General features: G+C 45.2%; 2 protein-coding genes across 6 annotated transcripts in view; one reads left to right on the top strand and one right to left on the bottom strand.

The window, feature by feature from the left end:
- The first annotated feature begins 6363 nt into the window (after window positions 1–6363).
- Ten-m (teneurin transmembrane protein Ten-m) overlaps window positions 6364–19175 on the top strand; it is a 346722-nt gene continuing 333910 nt past the window's right edge. For all 5 annotated transcript variants that reach the window (XM_070995750.1, XM_070995749.1, XM_070995748.1 and 2 more), the window contains exon 1: window positions 6364–6394. In XM_070995750.1, the coding sequence (XP_070851851.1) occupies window positions 6376–6394 (19 nt within the window). In that variant the 5' untranslated portion in view covers window positions 6364–6375. The remainder of the gene's footprint in view (window positions 6395–19175) is intronic.
- Window positions 16380–17246, bottom strand: ND-B14.5AL (NADH dehydrogenase (ubiquinone) B14.5 A subunit-like). The gene has a single exon (XM_017071109.4). It carries the CDS (start codon window positions 17139–17141, stop codon window positions 16701–16703), a length of 441 nt encoding a protein of 146 aa, XP_016926598.2. The 5' UTR covers window positions 17142–17246; the 3' UTR covers window positions 16380–16700.

The raw sequence follows: 19175 nt of genomic DNA, 5'->3' as shown, positions 1-19175 counted from the left end.
TTCCAGACGTTTCGAGGCATTCGTGGGTCGGGGCAGGTGCTCGGCACGGCTACAAGGATACAAGGATACAGGATACCTGGCTCCTTGGCTCCTTGGCACACACATTCAAAATGCATAAGGGAAATGAATTGCTTTACGAGCAACCGCAGTCCCAAACGACGAGCTCGAAGGACGAGCTGCCGGGGCCGCTTAGGAATATGCAACTGTAAATCAGCACCCGGAATAGTGTGGGGGCGTTCCATTTTGTAGGCGTTTATAAGCTGTCGAAAGTAGTTAAGCGTTTTTCATAATTTATTTATGGCGGCCCGGAGGGAGCGGCCGCGTTTAAGCATGTTTTATATTAAGTGCGCGCAGTTTATGACTCAGTCGGCCATAAAGAGGGATTAGTGTGGCCCACAGCCGCTTCTTGCCACCGACTATGCAAATCGGGGCTTTGCAGATCTGTTTCCGGGCAGGCCCTTTGTAGGTCCTGGATTGGCGAACCCCGCTCTCATCGGTAAACAGTTATCCGCAAGTTAGGCTACTAACACGATTATAACACTGCTGCAAATAAAACTCGCAAACTTGCCCGAAAACTTTTACCGGAGAGAAGAAGGGAAAGTTGCCACTAACGACTGCCAATTGAAGTTGTTAATGAAATAATTTCTTATAGCGGGTGGCAAAGTTTCGCCAGTTGGCCGGGAAAGTGAAACTCAGCGTTTAAGTTTTGCGGTTGCCTTGCCGATAATTTGGCATAGATTTCCCCAGTCCCATTTCCCGAAGCCCCTCGATCCCTTCTCCGTTTTCCTGGAGCGCAAAAAGAGCAACTCGAGCTGGCTACATTTATAAAATGTATCCCGGGTCCGGCCTCGAGTCCTTGGAGCCCATTGTGCATTTGTGCTTCATTATGCGCAACTCGTTTTTGTTTGACTTGGCCGGGGCAGCAACTCTAAACAAATTTTCTTTCTTGGCCGCAATTCCCGTCCAAGGCCCTCGCCTGTCCGTTCGCACTCATCAGCAGGGTCCTTAAGTCTGCTTTCGTGCCATTGTGCGCTTTGTTTAATGTTATGTAAACTTTTGCTCTATGGCCACTCCTGCCTTGTCCTGCCACACTCACTTGGGCTGGTGCTTCTATCTGTTCAGCCATTCATTTGCCGCTTTCGGATGTTTTGTTGCTATTTCTGCCCCTCCCAGCCCCTTTTTACCGCCCCACGTGGGCCCACTTAAAGGTCCTTAAAGTCGCCGGCAGATTGAGTCATTGCATCCAGTGGGGCAAGCAACCGCGCTCGGCTGGGGCTGAATTTTTGCCAAACTGACAAATTTCTTGCTCCGCTGGCTGCGCGAGGCCGCATGATTGATGACTTTTCAATATGGCAACCGCACCAGCCACAAATGTAAATACTGCCCTCGTCCTTATCGCGCACCCACAAAGGCCCACCCCAGCCTTTCAGATAGACCGCCGACTTTCATGGCATCAAGTTAAGCACTCAATCGTGGATTACATGCGTTTTATTTATGATTTTCTTGCTGGTATTACGGAATGTTTGCCTTTGGCTTACTTTTATTGTCATTTATTGTCGGTTTCGGATCTGCGTTCCCGAAGGAGGGTTTCGATTTTTGCTTTTACTTTTCCCTTCGCCTGACGGGTTTTTTGCGCTACAACTTCGGCCGGGCAACTTTTCTATGCACAACTTTTGCTGCCAAGTGGCAACATTTAATTGCTCAGAAAAATATTTTCCAAAAAATCAAAAACGATGGAGACGAAATAATAAAAATGTTGTCAATTGTTGTATTTTATGATGTTGCTCAAAAGTTTTCGGCAGAGGGGAGATTTCGGACCGGCACTCGAGCAATTTGTTGTATTTTGGATTTTGTTGTCAGCTGACGTCTAGTTAAAAACTTTCTATACTTTTCAGGGAACAGGTCTGTGATGGGAGGGGTCCGTCTCTCTTACTCGTGGGGTATGCTTGATATTTCGTTTTTAAATTGGTAAAAACAATATAAATAGTAGGGGCGGTATTAAAGGAACCAGGGCACTGTTGTGATCGGTAACTAGTAACTAACATTTCTGTAGGTCTTTGCAAACATACTGAAAATGAACCATAGCTTTTCACTCTGAAACACAACATTTTGACTGCAGCACCACGAAAACGCAGCTTTGAAAACACCCCACATTCAAAAGGCTCATTTAGACTGGCACGAACGAAATATTTACATCGGAGTAGAGAATGCTGTGTGAAAAAATTACCATTTGACCCAACGGATGTGTGCCAAAAATTCAGCAGAAAAAATGAAAATTTTAATGGTAACCATCAAAGCGTAGGGCCGATTAAAGCGCATTAAGGCTTTAACTACCGAGCTCGTTCCTTCCAGTTTCTGGTAGTTCTTTCTATCTCTTTGCCTCGTCTGTGTGTGGGAGTCTTTTATTTTTATTCGCGTCAATCGTCGGGTAAAGAGGTATATTGAGGTTTTGGAAAAGTGTGTAGCAGAGAAAACAAGGGTTCCATTAAAACTATGTTTTAATTCAAATAACATTACAGGGTAGTTGATCTAGCTATATGTAGTGCATTAAATCCCTAATCACGAAAACATTTCTTAAAGAAAAGATTAAGGACTTGAAATACTTGTTTTTATATTAATATAAGAGTGCAAAATATTTGGCAACGGAGCCGAGAGTAACTGGTATCTCAAAGTCGACTACAGCCTTCTTTCTTGTTTTGGTTGCTTTTCTGTTTCTCGGCGGCGATTGCGGATTTCTATGCTGATGTTTGTTGTTTGCTCGCTGCACTTAATGTAATTAATTTTAATTAAAATCCAGCGGGGACGTGAACAAAAAATTTGCCACAGTAATGAGCACCGGAGTCCGTCCATCCGTCCGTCCGACTGACTGAGTGTCGAATGGTGAACTTGCGTCGCCCCACCTCCCCTCCCCGGGCCACTCGCATATCTTTTCGCGCCTGCAGAGTCGAGAAGAAAAAAGGTAGCCTGCTTTTCAGCGCTCCTTTCGTGGGTTAAGCGCAAATAGCAACAGACACTGCTGAATGGCCGAGGGTGTGTGGGTGTGTGGGTGATGGGTGTGGGTGTGGGTGTGGGCGGTGGGTGTGCGGGTGTGCGGGTGGCTGCGGTGGTGCAGCCAGTGTTTGGATACTGCTGGCCCGTAAATTCACATTACATCTACGATGAAGCGCTTGGTAAACATTTTAAAGTTGCCATTTAAATTATGTACTCCGCTCTCGGATGTTGCACTTTCCAAGCGGAATCGGTGGGAGGATTGAAAGGGCTTACAATGGAAAATGTTTACAAATAGTTAAGCAAATACGATTGCAAATGATGCCACATGTGTTGAGCCAGGTCATCAGAGCCATGGCGTTCAAATACGCATTTCCATCTGATTGAAAAAATACAGTGGTTTTTAGCAATATTTTTATATTAACTCAGAACTAAATATTTTTTTATCATTGCCCGTTCACAGTGCCACCAAAATTCGTTTTAATAACAAAAAATCCATAAACTTCAAAGAGAATTTAAAATAATAAGAGAGAAGTTTAATAAAATATTGGTTTTCTTTTCACCATTTTCCAAAGGCAACAATTATAATTGATTAAGAATAAAGCAGATTTTTATGTTGGGAAACAAAATATTAGTAAACATTTTAGCTCTTTAATTTTTCTAGTTTCGCAGGGCGTTTCACTTTTACGCAACTTCCCACAAAATCCCTCCAAAGACCCGTAGTGCACATAGATGCCCATATGCGACAGACAATAGACACTCCCACCCTGGCGAGTCTTGCACGCCCCATATTGACAATGTGAGTGTGGGTCTGTTGCACCTGGTGGGCTCTAAAGTCCTTTCTCTGCTCTTCGCCTTTTTAACAGGCAGCTGCGTTGCACTTTTTGTTGGCCGCCTTCTGTGCTATAAACAAATAAATTCTTTTTCCACAGCCACCCATCCACGTACATATTTACCCCACGTTGGCTCTGGTTCTCTGTGTTTGCCTAGACATTGCATTTTTACCTTCTATACAGATTCACGCGCTGTTGCACAAAGCAAAGTCGGCGTTTCCTGCCGCCCCCATTTTCCACCTTCTGTCAAGGCTCAATTGCTGGGCTACGTTTCGCTGGCTCCTCGAGTCTCCCATGCGAGCAGCGCATGGCTGGAAAATGCGAGCTGCAAAATGCGGCGCGTCAAACAAATAGAAAAATGTTGCACGTGGCTGGGAAAATTAAAATAAATCAGAGTCGGCAGAGCAGAGCACTGACTGGCTTAAAGACGTGCCAAAAGTTTAAGCAATAAAAGTGGGCTAGGCAAGTGTTTAAAGTAAACAATAGACCTTAAATATAGAATTGACGAATAAAATAAATTAAAATTGTAAAAAGTTGTTTTTGTTTTTTTGAAAAAAAGTGTCCATAAATGGGTTGGAACACCTAGCCTGTCAGAAACCTAAAGTGCATAGATTTTCGCCCGATAAAAATGGCACCGATAGCATTTGCCAGTTTTGAAAGTTCTTATAGCCGATATACATATATGTATAGGTAGGAGGTATGTAAAAGGTATAAGGACCGTATGAAGTACATATATTTTTGGACGCATTTTTTTGACCTGTCAATCTAGCCTGTCCGTATGAACTTCGAGATCTCGAAAATGGTTTTAGGGATTATATTGATACTACGCAAGTTGTATAATACTAATCTTCAAATGACAGATACTGTTGATAGTACTGTTATTTACATTGCCAGTTCGAAACTCAAATGTCTCCCGAAAACAGTGTTAACGGATTGAAGTATGTGCTTCTGCATTGAGTATCTCCTCGCTTCCATTACACACATATTACCTTGAGTGTAGTCCCATAAAATGAATGCTAGTGCGCAGGATAACATTGTAAGAAGCCCTCTGTGCCAAGTTAAAGCTAGTATTTATTTAAATGTATTTAAGACATCCATTAAAGGACAGCCACCGCAACGGAGGCGACGCTAAAGCGACCCTCAAATCCTGTTAACGAGACAGCAGGAGACACAAACACGCCAGAGCAATCACACCCCGCACACCCCTCACACACACGCCACACACACAGGCGACGTACATCCGTCACAGCACAGACACAAACCCGCCGCAGGCGCTAACTAGCGTGGACACAAACACGCAGGACCAACAAGGACAACAACAAAGCGGGAATAGTTTAAGCTGCTGAAGCGTTTGGGGGAGGGGGCAGGGCGTAGGGGCTGAAAACTGAAGAGTTTATAAAATTAACATCGTCATGACATCCAAGCAGACGCCGGCACTGCACTCGGGTCCCGGCCAGGACATTCGGAATATCCTTTGAGCCGTTGTTGCTGCTCCCGCTTTGCATTTGTATGGAGCCAGTCTGATTTATGGGGGGCGTGTGTCTGTGCGAGTGTTTACGTCTCGTGTCGTGTTGGCATTTGTCGTTACAAACTTAATTAATGCCATGTCGGGGAGGGGGTGCCTGTGAGCTCTTGACTTTTGTCGAGCCAGGCAAAAATGTGCAACCAGGACACGCTGTCAGTTTCAGCTGACGTTTGGTGTTTCGGCTACCGGGTCTCGGGTCTCGGGCTCCTCTCGTCCCGGCAACTTCCCGCAGATTAATCGGGAGCGGACTCAGACTCAGAATGGAAATATATTTTTAGAGCATTTGCAATCGTTATTTGGGGATTTAATCAAAGCCATCGTCTGGCAACGCCGCAATCCTTTGGCGAACTCCTGCCGGCTTATGACATCTCCATTCCCCAAAGGCCCCCTTGGGGGCCCACCTCTTCGGGCCTTAATTTCGGTAATGCCATGCTGCTTACCCGGCTGGCAGTTAACTGTTATTGTTTACAGGACTCTCGTCAGGAGCCAGGAGTCCTGGTTGTTTGCCGAGCCGTGCCGAGCTCCTATCCACTTGTTTGCTATTTGACTTAATTTAATGAAAATGTTGCAACCTGCAATTTACAAAACTAACGCCAACAAAACTTGAGATTGTTTGCTCGCTCCTGCTCCTTGAGCCACTACACCGTCTTGGGTCCTCGGCAGATGCTCCTGGGATGCGGGCTCAGTTCTAAGTACACATCGAGAACGCTGCCATCTTTTTGCTGGATGGAGAAGTCAAACAAACGAATGCAAAAGGTTTTTAACTGCCTCAAGTAGTCGCAGAAGTAAAAATGTGCTAAAGTGGCAGAAGACGATGACGGTGATGACGGTGTTTGCCGAAGGGCTGGGCTGAATCTCTCCCCATTATGGTGATTGCACCGGGCGCGGGCTCTGTAGTAATATCATTGAAATTCTTAAGTCATCCATAAATCTGATCATTTCATTCCCTCCGTCTTTCAGTTCTCCACACCGGCTTTGCGGCTCTGAATCCGGCTCTCATTCCCCTCATCTATGCGCAACTAATTTGCAATGATGAGTTATCAGAAAGGTAAGTCGCCAATCAGAGGATACATTCATTACCTTCCTGGCCGTGACACATGCCAAATTGCCGACCATCCATTAGTGCAGGCTCAGATCAAGAATCCATGGGGAGCGCGGGCCAGTCGACATTCGGGGACCTCTTCTGCAGGTCAATCAATTTGTAAGCATGTCGAATACACTTCGAGGCCACGATGCGTACGATTTTTTATGGGATTGCCCCAATCTCTGCCACAATACAATTTACAGTAAATCAGCTAAAAGCAAAATTACGCGGGTCATTCTCAAACAATTTGCTCGACGGGGACAACAAAAGATAAGAATGCGTTCGAGCATTAAAAAGGAACCCAGTCGAACTGAGATACGGATTCGCAGACGAAAAGTTGCAGTTGCTGAGGCGGGTGGCTGCGATACAATCGAACAAAGGATATGCTGCATATTTTCGGGGGTGGCCTGGTCAGTCTGCCAACTAATGAGCTTCCATGAATCGACATGAATTGGATGCCCCATTGAGTATCAGGGAGCGGGACGGCTGATGCGCCCTTCCTGCTAGTTTCAAAATTAATTGCCACCAGTTTTGTGCTGGCCCGGCTAAAAACGCGACGGCTCAGTGGCTTAGGCGGTGCCGGCCGGACAATGTTGGCAATATCCAATGCTGCGCCGTTCAATTAACTTGTGCGACAATCCAATCAAAAGTGTATTAAAAGCCCGTTTACGGGACCATCGCCATAGCCGTCGCCATTCCCGATCCGGGATGCGGCCACGAGGCCATTTTGGAGAGCCAGCCGCTGTCGATAACAGCAATTACATAAATGTTTTTATGGCAAAAGTCGCACGGTGGGTGGGGCATCGCCTATCGCGATGCAAAGTGACCGAGCGCCAGCAATCGGCTGACCAAATGAGATTTAATGGCGCCCGCTGAAACAGCTGCAGCTCAATGTGTCCACAACAAAAAGCACTCTGCAATTAAGGCACACACTCGCATATAACGCATACGACACGTTGGCCGATGGGCTTGGCCGAGGAGTTATTGTCAGGAAGAGCCCTTTCACATTACCAGGCAACGCAATTCAAGTCCTCTGCCTAATTTATATAGCTACTTGTAATATGTAATATTTAATAAAACCGTTCAATAGGTCCTAGAGGCACAGGCCCACACGACACACACATGCTTTCGGTTCGGGCGCCTGAACTCAGGCAATCAGAATTTTTATTTACAGGGCTGAGCGAGGCCGTTCTTCCCTTTGTCTCCCGTCTCCGAAGAAACACGTGCCTGGCTGCCCTCAGCACGAACTACGTAAATAAGCGAAAGCGACGCCCCCAGTCCCATCCTTCTGCCTTACTTACTACTAAATCTGGGAGGAAAAAACTTTTCCAATTTTCCCCTTTTTATCGTAAATTACGCACGATTCAATATTTGGCCTTTTTACTGGCTTGTGTTTTGTCTCTGCGTTGTCTGCCTTTTTTCTGCCTGAATAGCTTCAGGAGTGGGTTCAAGGGGCGACTAACTGGTGGATGGGGCCTCTTACTTTGTCCTTGCTATTTTGCTATTTCTTCTGTGTCTCCCTATCGTAAATAAGAAATCTTATACGTGCGTAGGCCTCTCATGAGATACAGTTTAATCCAGCCCCTCACCACCGAACACATCTGCTTTATGAATGGACCAAAAGTTAGTTTCACTTTTGTTCCTGAGCGAGTCGATCCCTCTAATCGAAATTGGCCATGGTTCACAAGTGTAATGATTGTTTTTCCATGCGGGGTAATTTATTTAGCATTATTTATAAAGACGTTACCGAAAGGGAGGGCGAGATTAGTTTGTGGAAAGTTCAGTCTATTGTACGCTCCAGTACAGGCACCATAAATGGAATTTATCTTTAATTGAAAGATAATCACAATTAGCGGTAAACTTATTTATTTAGTTAAGTTAAATTGTTTTTAATTTTATTAACATTCTATACCTATAAGCAGAATACATTAATCCGGTTTAAATTATATTCAAAAGGGTAGTTTCTATAATAATACAAGTCCATACTCAAACAAGACAAAACGCTATAGTCGATGATCTCGACCATCAGATACTCGTTACTCAGCTAAGGAGAGTGCGAGAGAGATGAAGATATGCATGCAGCAAATCGGCTTCTTCCGAGATTGCCCACCGCCACACCGCCACCTAGCGTCGATTTGTTTACTTTCTTATACATTTTTAATGGATCTTCCGATATGAAAAATTTTCGGCATTTGTCCTTTTACAAAATCTTCAAAAATTTAGGCGCTTGACCGGTTTTAGCGTTATTGGCGTTTTGCGGGTTAGAGTGGTCGTGGCAGCATTCTGAAATAAACTTCCACTGTTACTGTTACTATGTTTATGCTAAGGATTTCATGATTTCTTAAAAGAGTGAAATAAAATTTGCTCCTGTTTATGTTCATTCAGTGCCAAAGGACACTAGTTTTAATCTTTTATTTGGACGGTAAAAAAATGTTATACTGGCTTGCACACACTTTATCTTTAATACAAGCAAGATTACTTCATGCGAATCGAAACAAAGTAATCGGTTTTATAATCGCTAACACCTTTTTCCACCGGTCCGGCATCTCTGTAAGCTGAGATTGATAAAAAGCATGAATTCGGCCGCGTCGCATAAACAGGAGCAAATTTTATTTCACGCTTTCAAGAAATCATGAAACCCTTAGCATAAACATATTATGTGCCAGAATCTCTAGAACCTTCATTCCTAATCCCCCAAAGTTGCTTATCCTGACAGACTGACAGACGCGCACTTGGCTAGATGGACTTTTACATAATTTCCGACGAATATATTATAGCCTTGAACTCTTCCAGTCTGCCCAAAGGGTACTCAAACTTCCTATTTGTTTTTAATAATTCCCAACCTAAAATAAGGAATATCTGCTGATCGGGGCACTAGACAACGACTTTCCTTCTAGACTTTCATATCATTAGTGCCTTTTGATCTGCGAATAAATTTTTTTAGGTGAGTCACCGTATCAGATTTTAGACTCCTTCGCCAAATAAGCTAAGCTAAGAAAGAAGTCTTCTCTGACAGAGGATAAGCAGAACAAAATTTCAAAAAGATTCTCGTGGCTGCTGCATACAAAATCAAAGCAAGAAAACGACCTCAACGCGTATCTCGGGGTTCGTAGGTCCCTTTCCCGGGCTGTTCCCCTTCTGGTCAGGGTCCTGACAACTCGGAGCAGATACATATACACACATACAGACTCTCACTCAGGCAGATAGGCCGTCTGTGTGTGTGGCGCTGCTCTGCGCCCAATTGTATGCAACGGCTTTTGTGTCAAAATTTTTATGCCGTGCATGGCACGCAAACGTGTGCAAAAAAGGAGGAACGATGGAGGAAGTGAATAGTCAAACGTAGACCCAAAACTACAGAGGAACAACAATGGCAGGGGCAGTAAATTGAAAGACCGAAGACACGGAATCGGTAGACCGAAAGGTTGGGGGAACGGAGCCTGTACTAGACGACCAAACTGATTCAATTAAATCAGTCCAATTGAAGCGGCTGACGAAATGTGTGGAGAGTGTGTGCATGGAATATTTAAGCTGCCACAAAGGCCGTCGAGGAGACAACGCACTTACTGCAGCCCAGTACAGAGGCCCTGTTTAAATAAGGGCTTAAAGCAGTCGATCGAAACTTCATCATTATCGCAGGGCCAGCTCTTGCAGCCAAATGTTACCGCCGAAAAAGTTGTCGCATCGCAATTTATACAAATAACTGAACATTTTGTTTGCGCCACACTTGCGCGGGTATTTTTTAATGTCCCGGCACTTTTTGCCGCCTGTCGGCAGCGAAATCAGCGAACCAAGCGCCCAACAACAGCAGCCGCATTTGGAGTCGGCCCTTGTCGACCGGTCGACTGGATCCCGTGACTTTTGTCGCGTATCGTATTAATATCTCAATTTATAGCAATTTATAAAAATATGAAAAACGCTCAAATGGGTGGAAAGTTCAGCGGGATGTGGGGCCTCCCCGGAAATAAAATTTAAATGTGCCTTTTTGTAGTCGATTCCCTTCCCCCCCATCCGCCCACATTTGCATGCCCGCCAGTTGCGCCTAACGAAGCCCCCGGGGAATGCAACTGGAGGCCTGGATCTCTCCGTTTAAATGGGGATTTGCACTGGCCCGGCTTTAAAAGAGATTCCAATGCAAATTACCATATTCCCCAACTGGGAAACCGCTTCGGCCGCTTCCCTCTCGATGCGGCCCACCGTGCGCCCGGCCAAGAAGGGAAAACTTTTTAGCACCCAGGCATTGGGCTCTGTGTGAAAATCACTCAAAATTGTGTTTAACTAAGCGTAAAAATTATAAGCAAATTAATTTGCGCAAATCACAACAACAGCAGGGCAACAAATACAACAATAGTGGCTGGGCTTGCAGCAGAAACTTTTATGAAACAATCGGGCAAAGGCAGCTCGGTTCCGTCGCTTTCTGGGTTTGGGTAGGAGTTTGGTCTGGGTACGGGTCTGGTTCCACTGGGTCCGCCTGGATCCGGATCCTCCAGATCCCGTCCCGAAACAACTGACGCGGCAACCAGACGAGGCGGGGAGTCCAGGGAGGGAATAACCGACAATTTATCTGCATAAAAGCGCAGTGTGCAACTTTGACGTGGATGTCTGTCTTGATGGGGATTGATGGGTGTGGGCTCGGAAAAACTTTGCTGGCTCTGCCGTTGCAAATTTTGCTCCGTCGAGCTGTTGAGCTGTTGAGCTGTCCAGGGAGCAGGGAGATTAAAGATTGAACAGGACAGTTATAGGAAATGTTTCAATTATTTCGTTGAATTAGGTAAATCTGAAACAACCCCAATCTCAGCTGCCCCTGCCCCGTTTCACGAATTACAAGTACAATTAAAACTTAGAATCAACAGAATTTCAAGAGCAACATAATTTAAACACCCCCAGTGAAATCATTGCCATCATTAATTTGCTCGCAACAAAAGGCGCTGACTGGAAGTGTCCATTAATGTTCGTGAAAAGGGTCGCTTGGCCAAAGGGGTGGTCTTGGGCAGCCGGGAGATTCTTTAGTAATTTTTAATTGACTTCAATCGGGAAATACTCCGAGAAACTTGTACTGTTGCTTTTCCATTTAGAAAAATCAACAATTAAAGGGCGCGGCCCACCCACTTAAGTCACATGTGCCCAAGGCACCGGAAGCCGCACACGAAGTATCCCAAATTTATGCCTTGACTTGGCAGAGGGCTCATTAGAGGACACAGGGGCGGCTGGGGCGGAAACAACGCCCATTTGCATTTTGTAAATTGTTGCCAACGCAGACCTGAAATATTTGACAAGGGAGGCGTTGCCTGGCCCCAAACATCGTTCGCTGGCATTGTCTGCGTTTAATTATAGGCGCAAATAAATGTCTATCACTTTGGGTTGTGTGGTCCAGAGGGCCCTCCCCCGCCTTGAGTTATGTGCAGAGTTTTAATGAGCTATCGACATTGGTGGGTGTGCTGGCGGCCTTGGAGGGGGGGAGTATTTGGCATGGTTACCCAAAGCCAAACCCAGCTTGACACTTCGTCGAGCCGAGCAACTAATCAAGGCTTAGCTATAAGTTTCAGGACCTGCTTGAGAATCGCTTAATCTGGCTTTAACGAGGCCTGACTCCTCGCACCCACTCGCATCCATCATCCGCCCTTCGACCGGCTGTATTCCACCCCAGCTCGGTGGGAGACCAACCCCCTCATTAACGCCCCAATAATTAAACTCAATTAATGGCCAAATGACGAAATGCATCGACCTCTGGCCCCCACTCCCCATTCCCTCAGAGGGTCGGCCATGAAAACATCTCTCTGGGGCCACCCGCTAACAACTTCATTTGTCTCTGTTAAGACCGTCTTGGCTTAGCCACCAAGACTCCTGACAAACTCCTTTCCCGCCGCGAGGAATCCTTATCTGGGTGGTGGTTCAGTGGGTCGGAGGGGTAAGAATCAGACGAAACCACACGCTGTGCTGTGCTTATCTTGACAGCAAACATTTACAAAAAGAAAACAGCGAGTGGGGAGCGAACACGTCTTTATCGCAGCCAAACAACGCGTTTCCAATTTTCCCTTCGGGTGGCTCCGCTGCCGCCTGCGATCCGGCTTTTAAATACTCCGGAGGTAGATTAATCACCGCCCCCACCCCGATTACCTGCTCACCTCGGAAGCAACTTCTCCAAATCCAATTATAATTGCGCTTATCAAAAATAAGTTTTCGATACTTGTTGGCCTGACTGCTGCAGCGAAAGAGCTCAATAAGTTCGGAGAAGAAGTCGGTGTCTCTGCCAATTTCACCAATATGGCAATTTAATCCGCACAATCAGTTTAAGGCATCGCCATTTATCTTTCCAGCAGCAGAGGGGATGCTTGTATTGCTTTTCCCCGACCTGCGGTTGCCAATTGGGGATTTCTTTCCTTGGCATCGCTGTCAATTACCTCAAGTTTAATTGAAGGTGAAATTGTGTCAGAGCTGAGGAGCAAAAGTTGATGTGGTCAGCTCAGCCGTTCCGGGGTAGGGTTTTCCCCGAAAGTAGCTCGAATGAAAGATGATATTCGTTGGGCTGAATGTGGGGTGGATTAGAGGGGGTTAGTTAGTAGTTCGGAAGTAATGTGAAATCATTTGATTAGCTTTCGCTGGTAAGCTTCACAAAGCCCTGCACTAGTCGAATTCCCATTAAGTAGCTAAGAGCATCGTACTTATAATATTATTGTATACAAATTATTTGGTGATTTGAGGTGTTTCCTTGGAAAATGATCGCTGACTAAAATATAATAAATGAAAAATGAAGTTTAATCAGAGGAAATGTTGTTCCTTTTTGTGTTCTTTAAAAGATCTGCAATTTTTGTTGATTAATAATTTACGTGTTTATGTGTTTATAAAGTTAAGTCACTTGCTATAAGTATAATTAGATATAACTCTCCGATGAATTTGTATTTGTATATATAATTCCGAGGTGTAAATGTATATGAACCAGGATTTGAATGTAGCGGTTAAAGCATCTAAAAGTATTGTCAGTTGTAAAGTTGGCCAATCTGGCAGCTCTGGTAAAATCGATGTTGATCAAGCAATCCCAAATAAAAAGCGAAAGAGGACGGTCTAACTTGAATAAATCTTATTATTCTGTGTGAGAAAGTTTATACCACTTTAAAACTCCTTTCGTTTTCGTTAAGATTGAAATAGGTATATACTTAAGATTATCTTCTTTATCTTATCTCTTAATATTTTTGGTTTTAATAATATTAGTTGCGAAAATTATTTAAGAGTAGTCAAGTTGATAAACTGTGTGAGATTTGATACGATCTACATTGATTGTCATTTGGAGGTAGCCCCTAACCTAGTTTTTTGACATTTGCTTGACAGGCCATCAAAATCGTGACACGCGCTAACAGTCGTGGCAGATAAGCATAATTGGCACTTTCCACCGGTAGTGGAATCGAATGGAAAGCCTCGCTTAATTGCATCCGCTCCAGGCCCGAGACTTAAGTTCAGAGGTCGGCCGCCTCGCACTTTCCATTTCGTTTTAGGGAAGTATAATAAATTCGCTCTTAAAATTCATTTCATTAAGCACTCGCCAGAGCTACTGCCACACCAGCCCGACCAGGACAGGACAAAGGAGCGGGAAGTCTTTTGTTTATACTCGAGTTCCGTTCCCCCGGATCCACCCGTCCTCCTCCTCCGGCCTCAGCCGAACTCGGGCAAATTAAGCAAGCTGACAATTTTCTCTCTCTAAACTGTACAACAACTTAATGAGCCTGCATAACTTTGCGACAACAGCAGAAGGCGGGTGGGCGTGGTGGCAGCCGGGAAACCAAAAGCTAAGGACTTTCCCCAATTCACAGAGGGCGACAGATAAAAAAAGCACGTAAACTTGGCCGGAGGCATCTCGCCCGGCGAACGGTGGCAAAAGTCATTATTCACTGTACTGGCGCGAAGCTCACTCTCCGCGACTCCCGGTCTCGTAACGCCTGCTAAAAAATAATCAACTTTTGCACGACTGTCACCCCAACCCGGACCATTCCACTCGGTGGCAAGTTCAGCGCAAAGTTTCAGGCCGGCGTGGAGACAACTTCCGTATTGCCAGCGGCCCAATGTTGCATATGGCGAAGGAAGAGTGGTGTGTGCCGAATGGCGATGTCCTAGCCAAAGTCTGGCCAGGCTCCCTTTACAAATGACGCATTAATGAAGTGATTTTGCTTTGGGAGCATTTGAGTTTTTAGATTTCCTCCACCCCAAGCCCCGAGACGGGCCGTGACACGATCGATTGCTAAGAAGGAAGGTATACTATTTCGTTCACAAAAAAAGTTATCATAAGGGTTACTATAGGGTTTTGAAATCACCTTTAAAGGTAATTTTAGGTGTCTTAAAGTATGCAGGGAATGAAAAGAAGTCGTGTTTCTAAATAAATGCATTGAAGCTCTAAGCTGAAAATATATTCCAGCTTACTTTTAGACACCTAAAATTACTTTTAAACGGTTTTCAATGTTTTATAAGTGGGTTCTCAATGTACTATTGAATTGGAGTTAACATGACACGGATGAATCTTCAACTTAAATTTTTCCTGCTCTTAGCCAATAAATTTGATCTATTAACACCATTTTCTTTATATCAATGATAGAGTAGAGTTTATTTTTTAAATTTTGGGTGTAATAATATTATGTTGTTTAATAAGAAGTTGTTTCCCTAAAACATTGAAAATTTTGTTAAATCTGTAAATAGCTTATTTCTCCCAGCTCTTTTAAGATCACCGAAAAAAGTTAAACAAACTATACAGCTAGTTAAAAAAATAAACGAGATGGCTAGAGGCCCTTGGTAGTTGTTCCTTGCTCTTAAGGATTGCTTTGGGATCAGTGGTTCCGTGTCACGATGCCATCCCAAGGCCCAGCTCTCATTAACTTCCGCTTGAAGCCTTGGTCGTCTGCGCCCCACTCCATCCAATTCCCTGTTTGTTGCTTTATGCAAATGTTTTTCTTGTTATTATTGCCTGGCCGCGATTCCCGCTGCCGCTGCTGCGTTTGTTGCTTTGGTTTTGCTTTTGGTTTTATAGGAAAACACGCAAAGCAAACAAAGTTGGCTCTGCTCAGTGTTTTCTTACATGAGAGTTTTCCCTCCGGTCTGTTTGTACATATTTTAATTACGCGTCTCTGATTGGGAAGCATTTGCGGCGGGGCTTGACATTCTGCGACTCTGCGGCACAGCTGTCGTCATCCGAAAGGCAGTTTTTCGTTTTCCCTTCCCCAAGAGGTTGACATTTCGGGGATGCGGGTTCGAGGGCGGGTCGAAAGGGTGCGGAAGTGTTTGCTTTGCGGGCAGCGGATTTTTCGTATAGTTGTTTACTCGAGTGCGTCCAGCAAGCGTAATTTTTGTCGGGGAATTAGCATTGCAGATTGCCACACTCGGGCTCCAAAGTGGCACAGTTGCAGCGACAACCTCATGGATAAATTAGGCGCTGTTTCCCCATTCATATGAGGCAATAAAAAGCAGCTCCACCTCACGCGCAGTCAAGAAAAGAAATCCGCACTACAGTCGTACACATAAAGCGTGCCATTTCGGATCGAATCTCATATTTCGCCAACTGCTGGCGGATGAAGAACCCGGCAACATGTTGACTTGACAGTCTGAAGTTTCCGGGCAATTGACACCCTTTTGCAATCCAGCGGTACAACCCCAGTCCAATCTGGGTCTTCGCTTTATAAGGGTAATTCCAATAAATCGAGGGCGCCACCCTTAGCGCGGAAGAATATTACTTTTTTGCATAGCACAGAAAACTTGATTATATTTCCTCCTCTGTTTGAATTTGGCGGGGTTGGGCGCCGTGCGCCAAAATCAAACTCCAATCAATAAATCGATGGGCGAAAGTCATCAGCATAAATTGTGATGCCCAGACAATTAACAATCGACCTGCAATCATCATTAACAATGGCCCATAATCCACTCAACGTCGGGCAAATTGCCTCGTTTTAAATTGTAAATATAAATTTTGATAGCATTAAAGGTTATTAAGCCTGCAAATTTATTGTTGTGGCCTGTAGCGAACCCTTTGCACCTCGCCTTCGCCGCCTCCCCAGCTTGTGCCTTCGATAATTGTGTGTGCTTAATTAAATTTTCATGCAGGTGCCATAAATGATTTTCACCCTTGACGTCTAATTAGATTTACATTTTTACGACCTGCTGCATTGCTCCATTGCGAATCCTCTTAATTGTCCTGCTTAACATCGTAAATAGTACAGTGCACTTGCAAAGGAACAGGCAATTAGCAGAACACTCAATTCTTTTCAGCGCATTGTCAATACAGGAACTATTAACTCGATTAACGCGGCCCCTCCCAGGAATGCACCTTGCCGGGAGTGGGAAGTTTCTTGGCGCGTGAGTCCTCCCTCTGATGGCAGTCCTCCGCATCGGTATCCGTGGACTTGGGAGGCGGTCCGGCGCCTCCGTCCTTGGGGGCATCTCCGGACTTGGCCTGGGCGGCCTTGGCAGCTTCTTCGGCCTTCAATTTGGCAGCCAGCATCTGCTTGTGCTCCTGGACCAAGTCGACGGACGGCTTGACCAGCCGCCGAGGGTCCCTGGTGTAGTAGTAGTTGGAGAACAGGCTCTGCGCAGGACCCTTGGGGATGTCCGGGGGCGGCTGGGTCCTCGGGGAGACCGTGTCCGCGAAGCGCAGCGCCGTCTTGTGGGTGCGGCCCAGGAAGAAGTTGCGCACCCGGCTCAGGAAGCCGGCCACGTCGCGGTGCTTGGGCTTTGGAGGCATCTCCGGCTTGTGAGTGGGCTGGTCGAGTTGATCGGAGTTTAGACACAGGGCCCAGGTGACTGCAAAGTCAGTGGGCAGAAGAGTGCTTTTGCACAGCAAGCCCTGCCCCTGTTTCCACACGACTTGACGCAACATTTGCCGCGTCAAAAGTCAAGTGTTGCCACCCCTCGGCGGATGACTCAATTCAATAAGCGTCAATCTTTCCACGCGCTCAGCTGTCAATCAGTTCGGCATAGAAATCTGCCAACGATGAATTTCAATTAGGGCCACAGAAAAGCAACAAAGCTGGCGGGGGAAATCGGGCCACTTGGCCAAAAACAAAACCATTCGCAGTATCATCGAAGACAGTGCAAAAAGTCGACATTGGAATTAATAAAAACACTTCAATTTCCGATGCCCATCAATGCGGAGATCCCTGGTCCACCTCCCCCATGTGACGCCAGTTGACAGGAGCACGCGTCGGGCTTTACTGTACTTAGAGCGGTACAGCACGTCCGGCTGTCAGCCTGTCAGCCGAGCAGCCCACGGCCGGATTTCTGGCTGAGAACACGGGCTGGAGATGTTAATCACGGATACGGATCCTTGGAACTCCGCTCACATTGCATCAGATAAGCAGCTTGTCGAGATTTACGAAATCGAGCTGATTATGTCCTTGCGAGACGGAGACTCCTTGGACGCGTGTCAAAGGGTGGCCCGGTAATTTTCGAACGCTGCTGATGTGTTTACCTTTTGGCTTTTCCAGGGAAATCCTCGGAGCTCCCGGGTGAGGGGTAGTTGTGCCTCGGGTTCCGAACGCTCGGAAGGAGAGTCATCGGCTATGGGAAATGCATAAATCAGATTGACTCCTCGCCCAATTTGATTACAATTTACGGCACACGCGGAAATCGCTTGCGATAAGCTCGGCGAGCTAAATATCAGGTTAACATTTATCTGGGAAGGGAAGAATCCGGAGAAATTGATTCAATGTGTGAGAAAAAACAGGATTCGGAGTGGAAATGTGCATTTCAGCTCTCTTTGGACTGAGTTGTGGACACAGTCTGAAAAAATGCTTTATAAATGTGACTATTAGTAGCTATTAAAAGCGGTTGCGGAGGTTTTTTAGGCGGTTTTAAATGTATTTTGTATGAGTTGTTTTTAATTGCAAGCGTATACTCATCCCATAATCAGTGTGTTTGGTATTCCACGGAACCCTCCCGTTTTATTGCATTTCAAATATTGTGACCCCTCGTTATCTTCTGAGAATGAGCAGGAGAAAGTGAACGTGCGTACCCACGAACCCGAATCTCACCCCCTACCCTCGAGTCCTTGCTCATGACTGCTTGTGCGCGAAGGTGTGAAATTTTAATTTTGTGAGTTTTTTTCAAAATGTGCAGTTTTTATTTTAGAAAAGAGAAAATTATACCATTGGAAAGGGCTTGAAAAATGCTTTCCAATGATACCAAATTTTTTTTTTTTTTTTTTTAGTGAGGGGGTATACTATTTAGGGTATCGGAGGTCATCGTCGTTTTTTGCCTTTTTCAGTCGAGTAGTGGGAATATACGGGAGCGGCGGTTTTCGCAGCGGAGGTTTGGACGCTGCCGAGACTGCCGCTGCGATGACAGCCGCTGCGGTCTTATACTCTAGTTTTTCTTATATGTTATACGATTCCTTTTGAGGAGTGTGTCTAGGAAAAATGAGCTGAAGAATCACTTTAATGTTCAAGTTGTATAAGACTTATAGGATCACTTTTCAGGGCTAAGGATATCGAAATTGTTTGTGTCTACGATAAAGTTAGAAGTTAGTGTATAGAAAAATTAGCTGAGGATATCGAAATTGTTTGTGTCTACGATTAAGTTAGACGGGTGTGTATAGAAAAATTAGCTAGTGGGATCACTTTAAGGCTTATGTTTTAAATTTCTTATTGGGAACACTTTTCAGGGTTTATATCTAAAGGCCACCCAATAATATTTATGTGTAGGATAAGAAGTTTAGGTTTAAGAATTTCTTAAAACGGTGCACTGAAGCGGAAAATTGTACCGAATTTCAAATTCTGCC

Source organism: Drosophila suzukii, chromosome 3 (genome assembly GCF_043229965.1).
Source record: "Drosophila suzukii chromosome 3, CBGP_Dsuzu_IsoJpt1.0, whole genome shotgun sequence".
In the NCBI taxonomy this organism is placed as follows: Eukaryota; Metazoa; Arthropoda; class Insecta; order Diptera; family Drosophilidae; genus Drosophila; species Drosophila suzukii.
The sequence above is the reverse complement of the archived record's forward strand: the minus strand, read 5'-3'. Positions and strand labels throughout refer to the sequence as shown.

Coding starts and splice junctions, on each gene's coding strand:
- ND-B14.5AL (XM_017071109.4), bottom strand. CDS start 17,141: ATGCCTCCAAAGCCCAAGCACCGCGACGTGGCCGGCTTCCTGAGCCGG.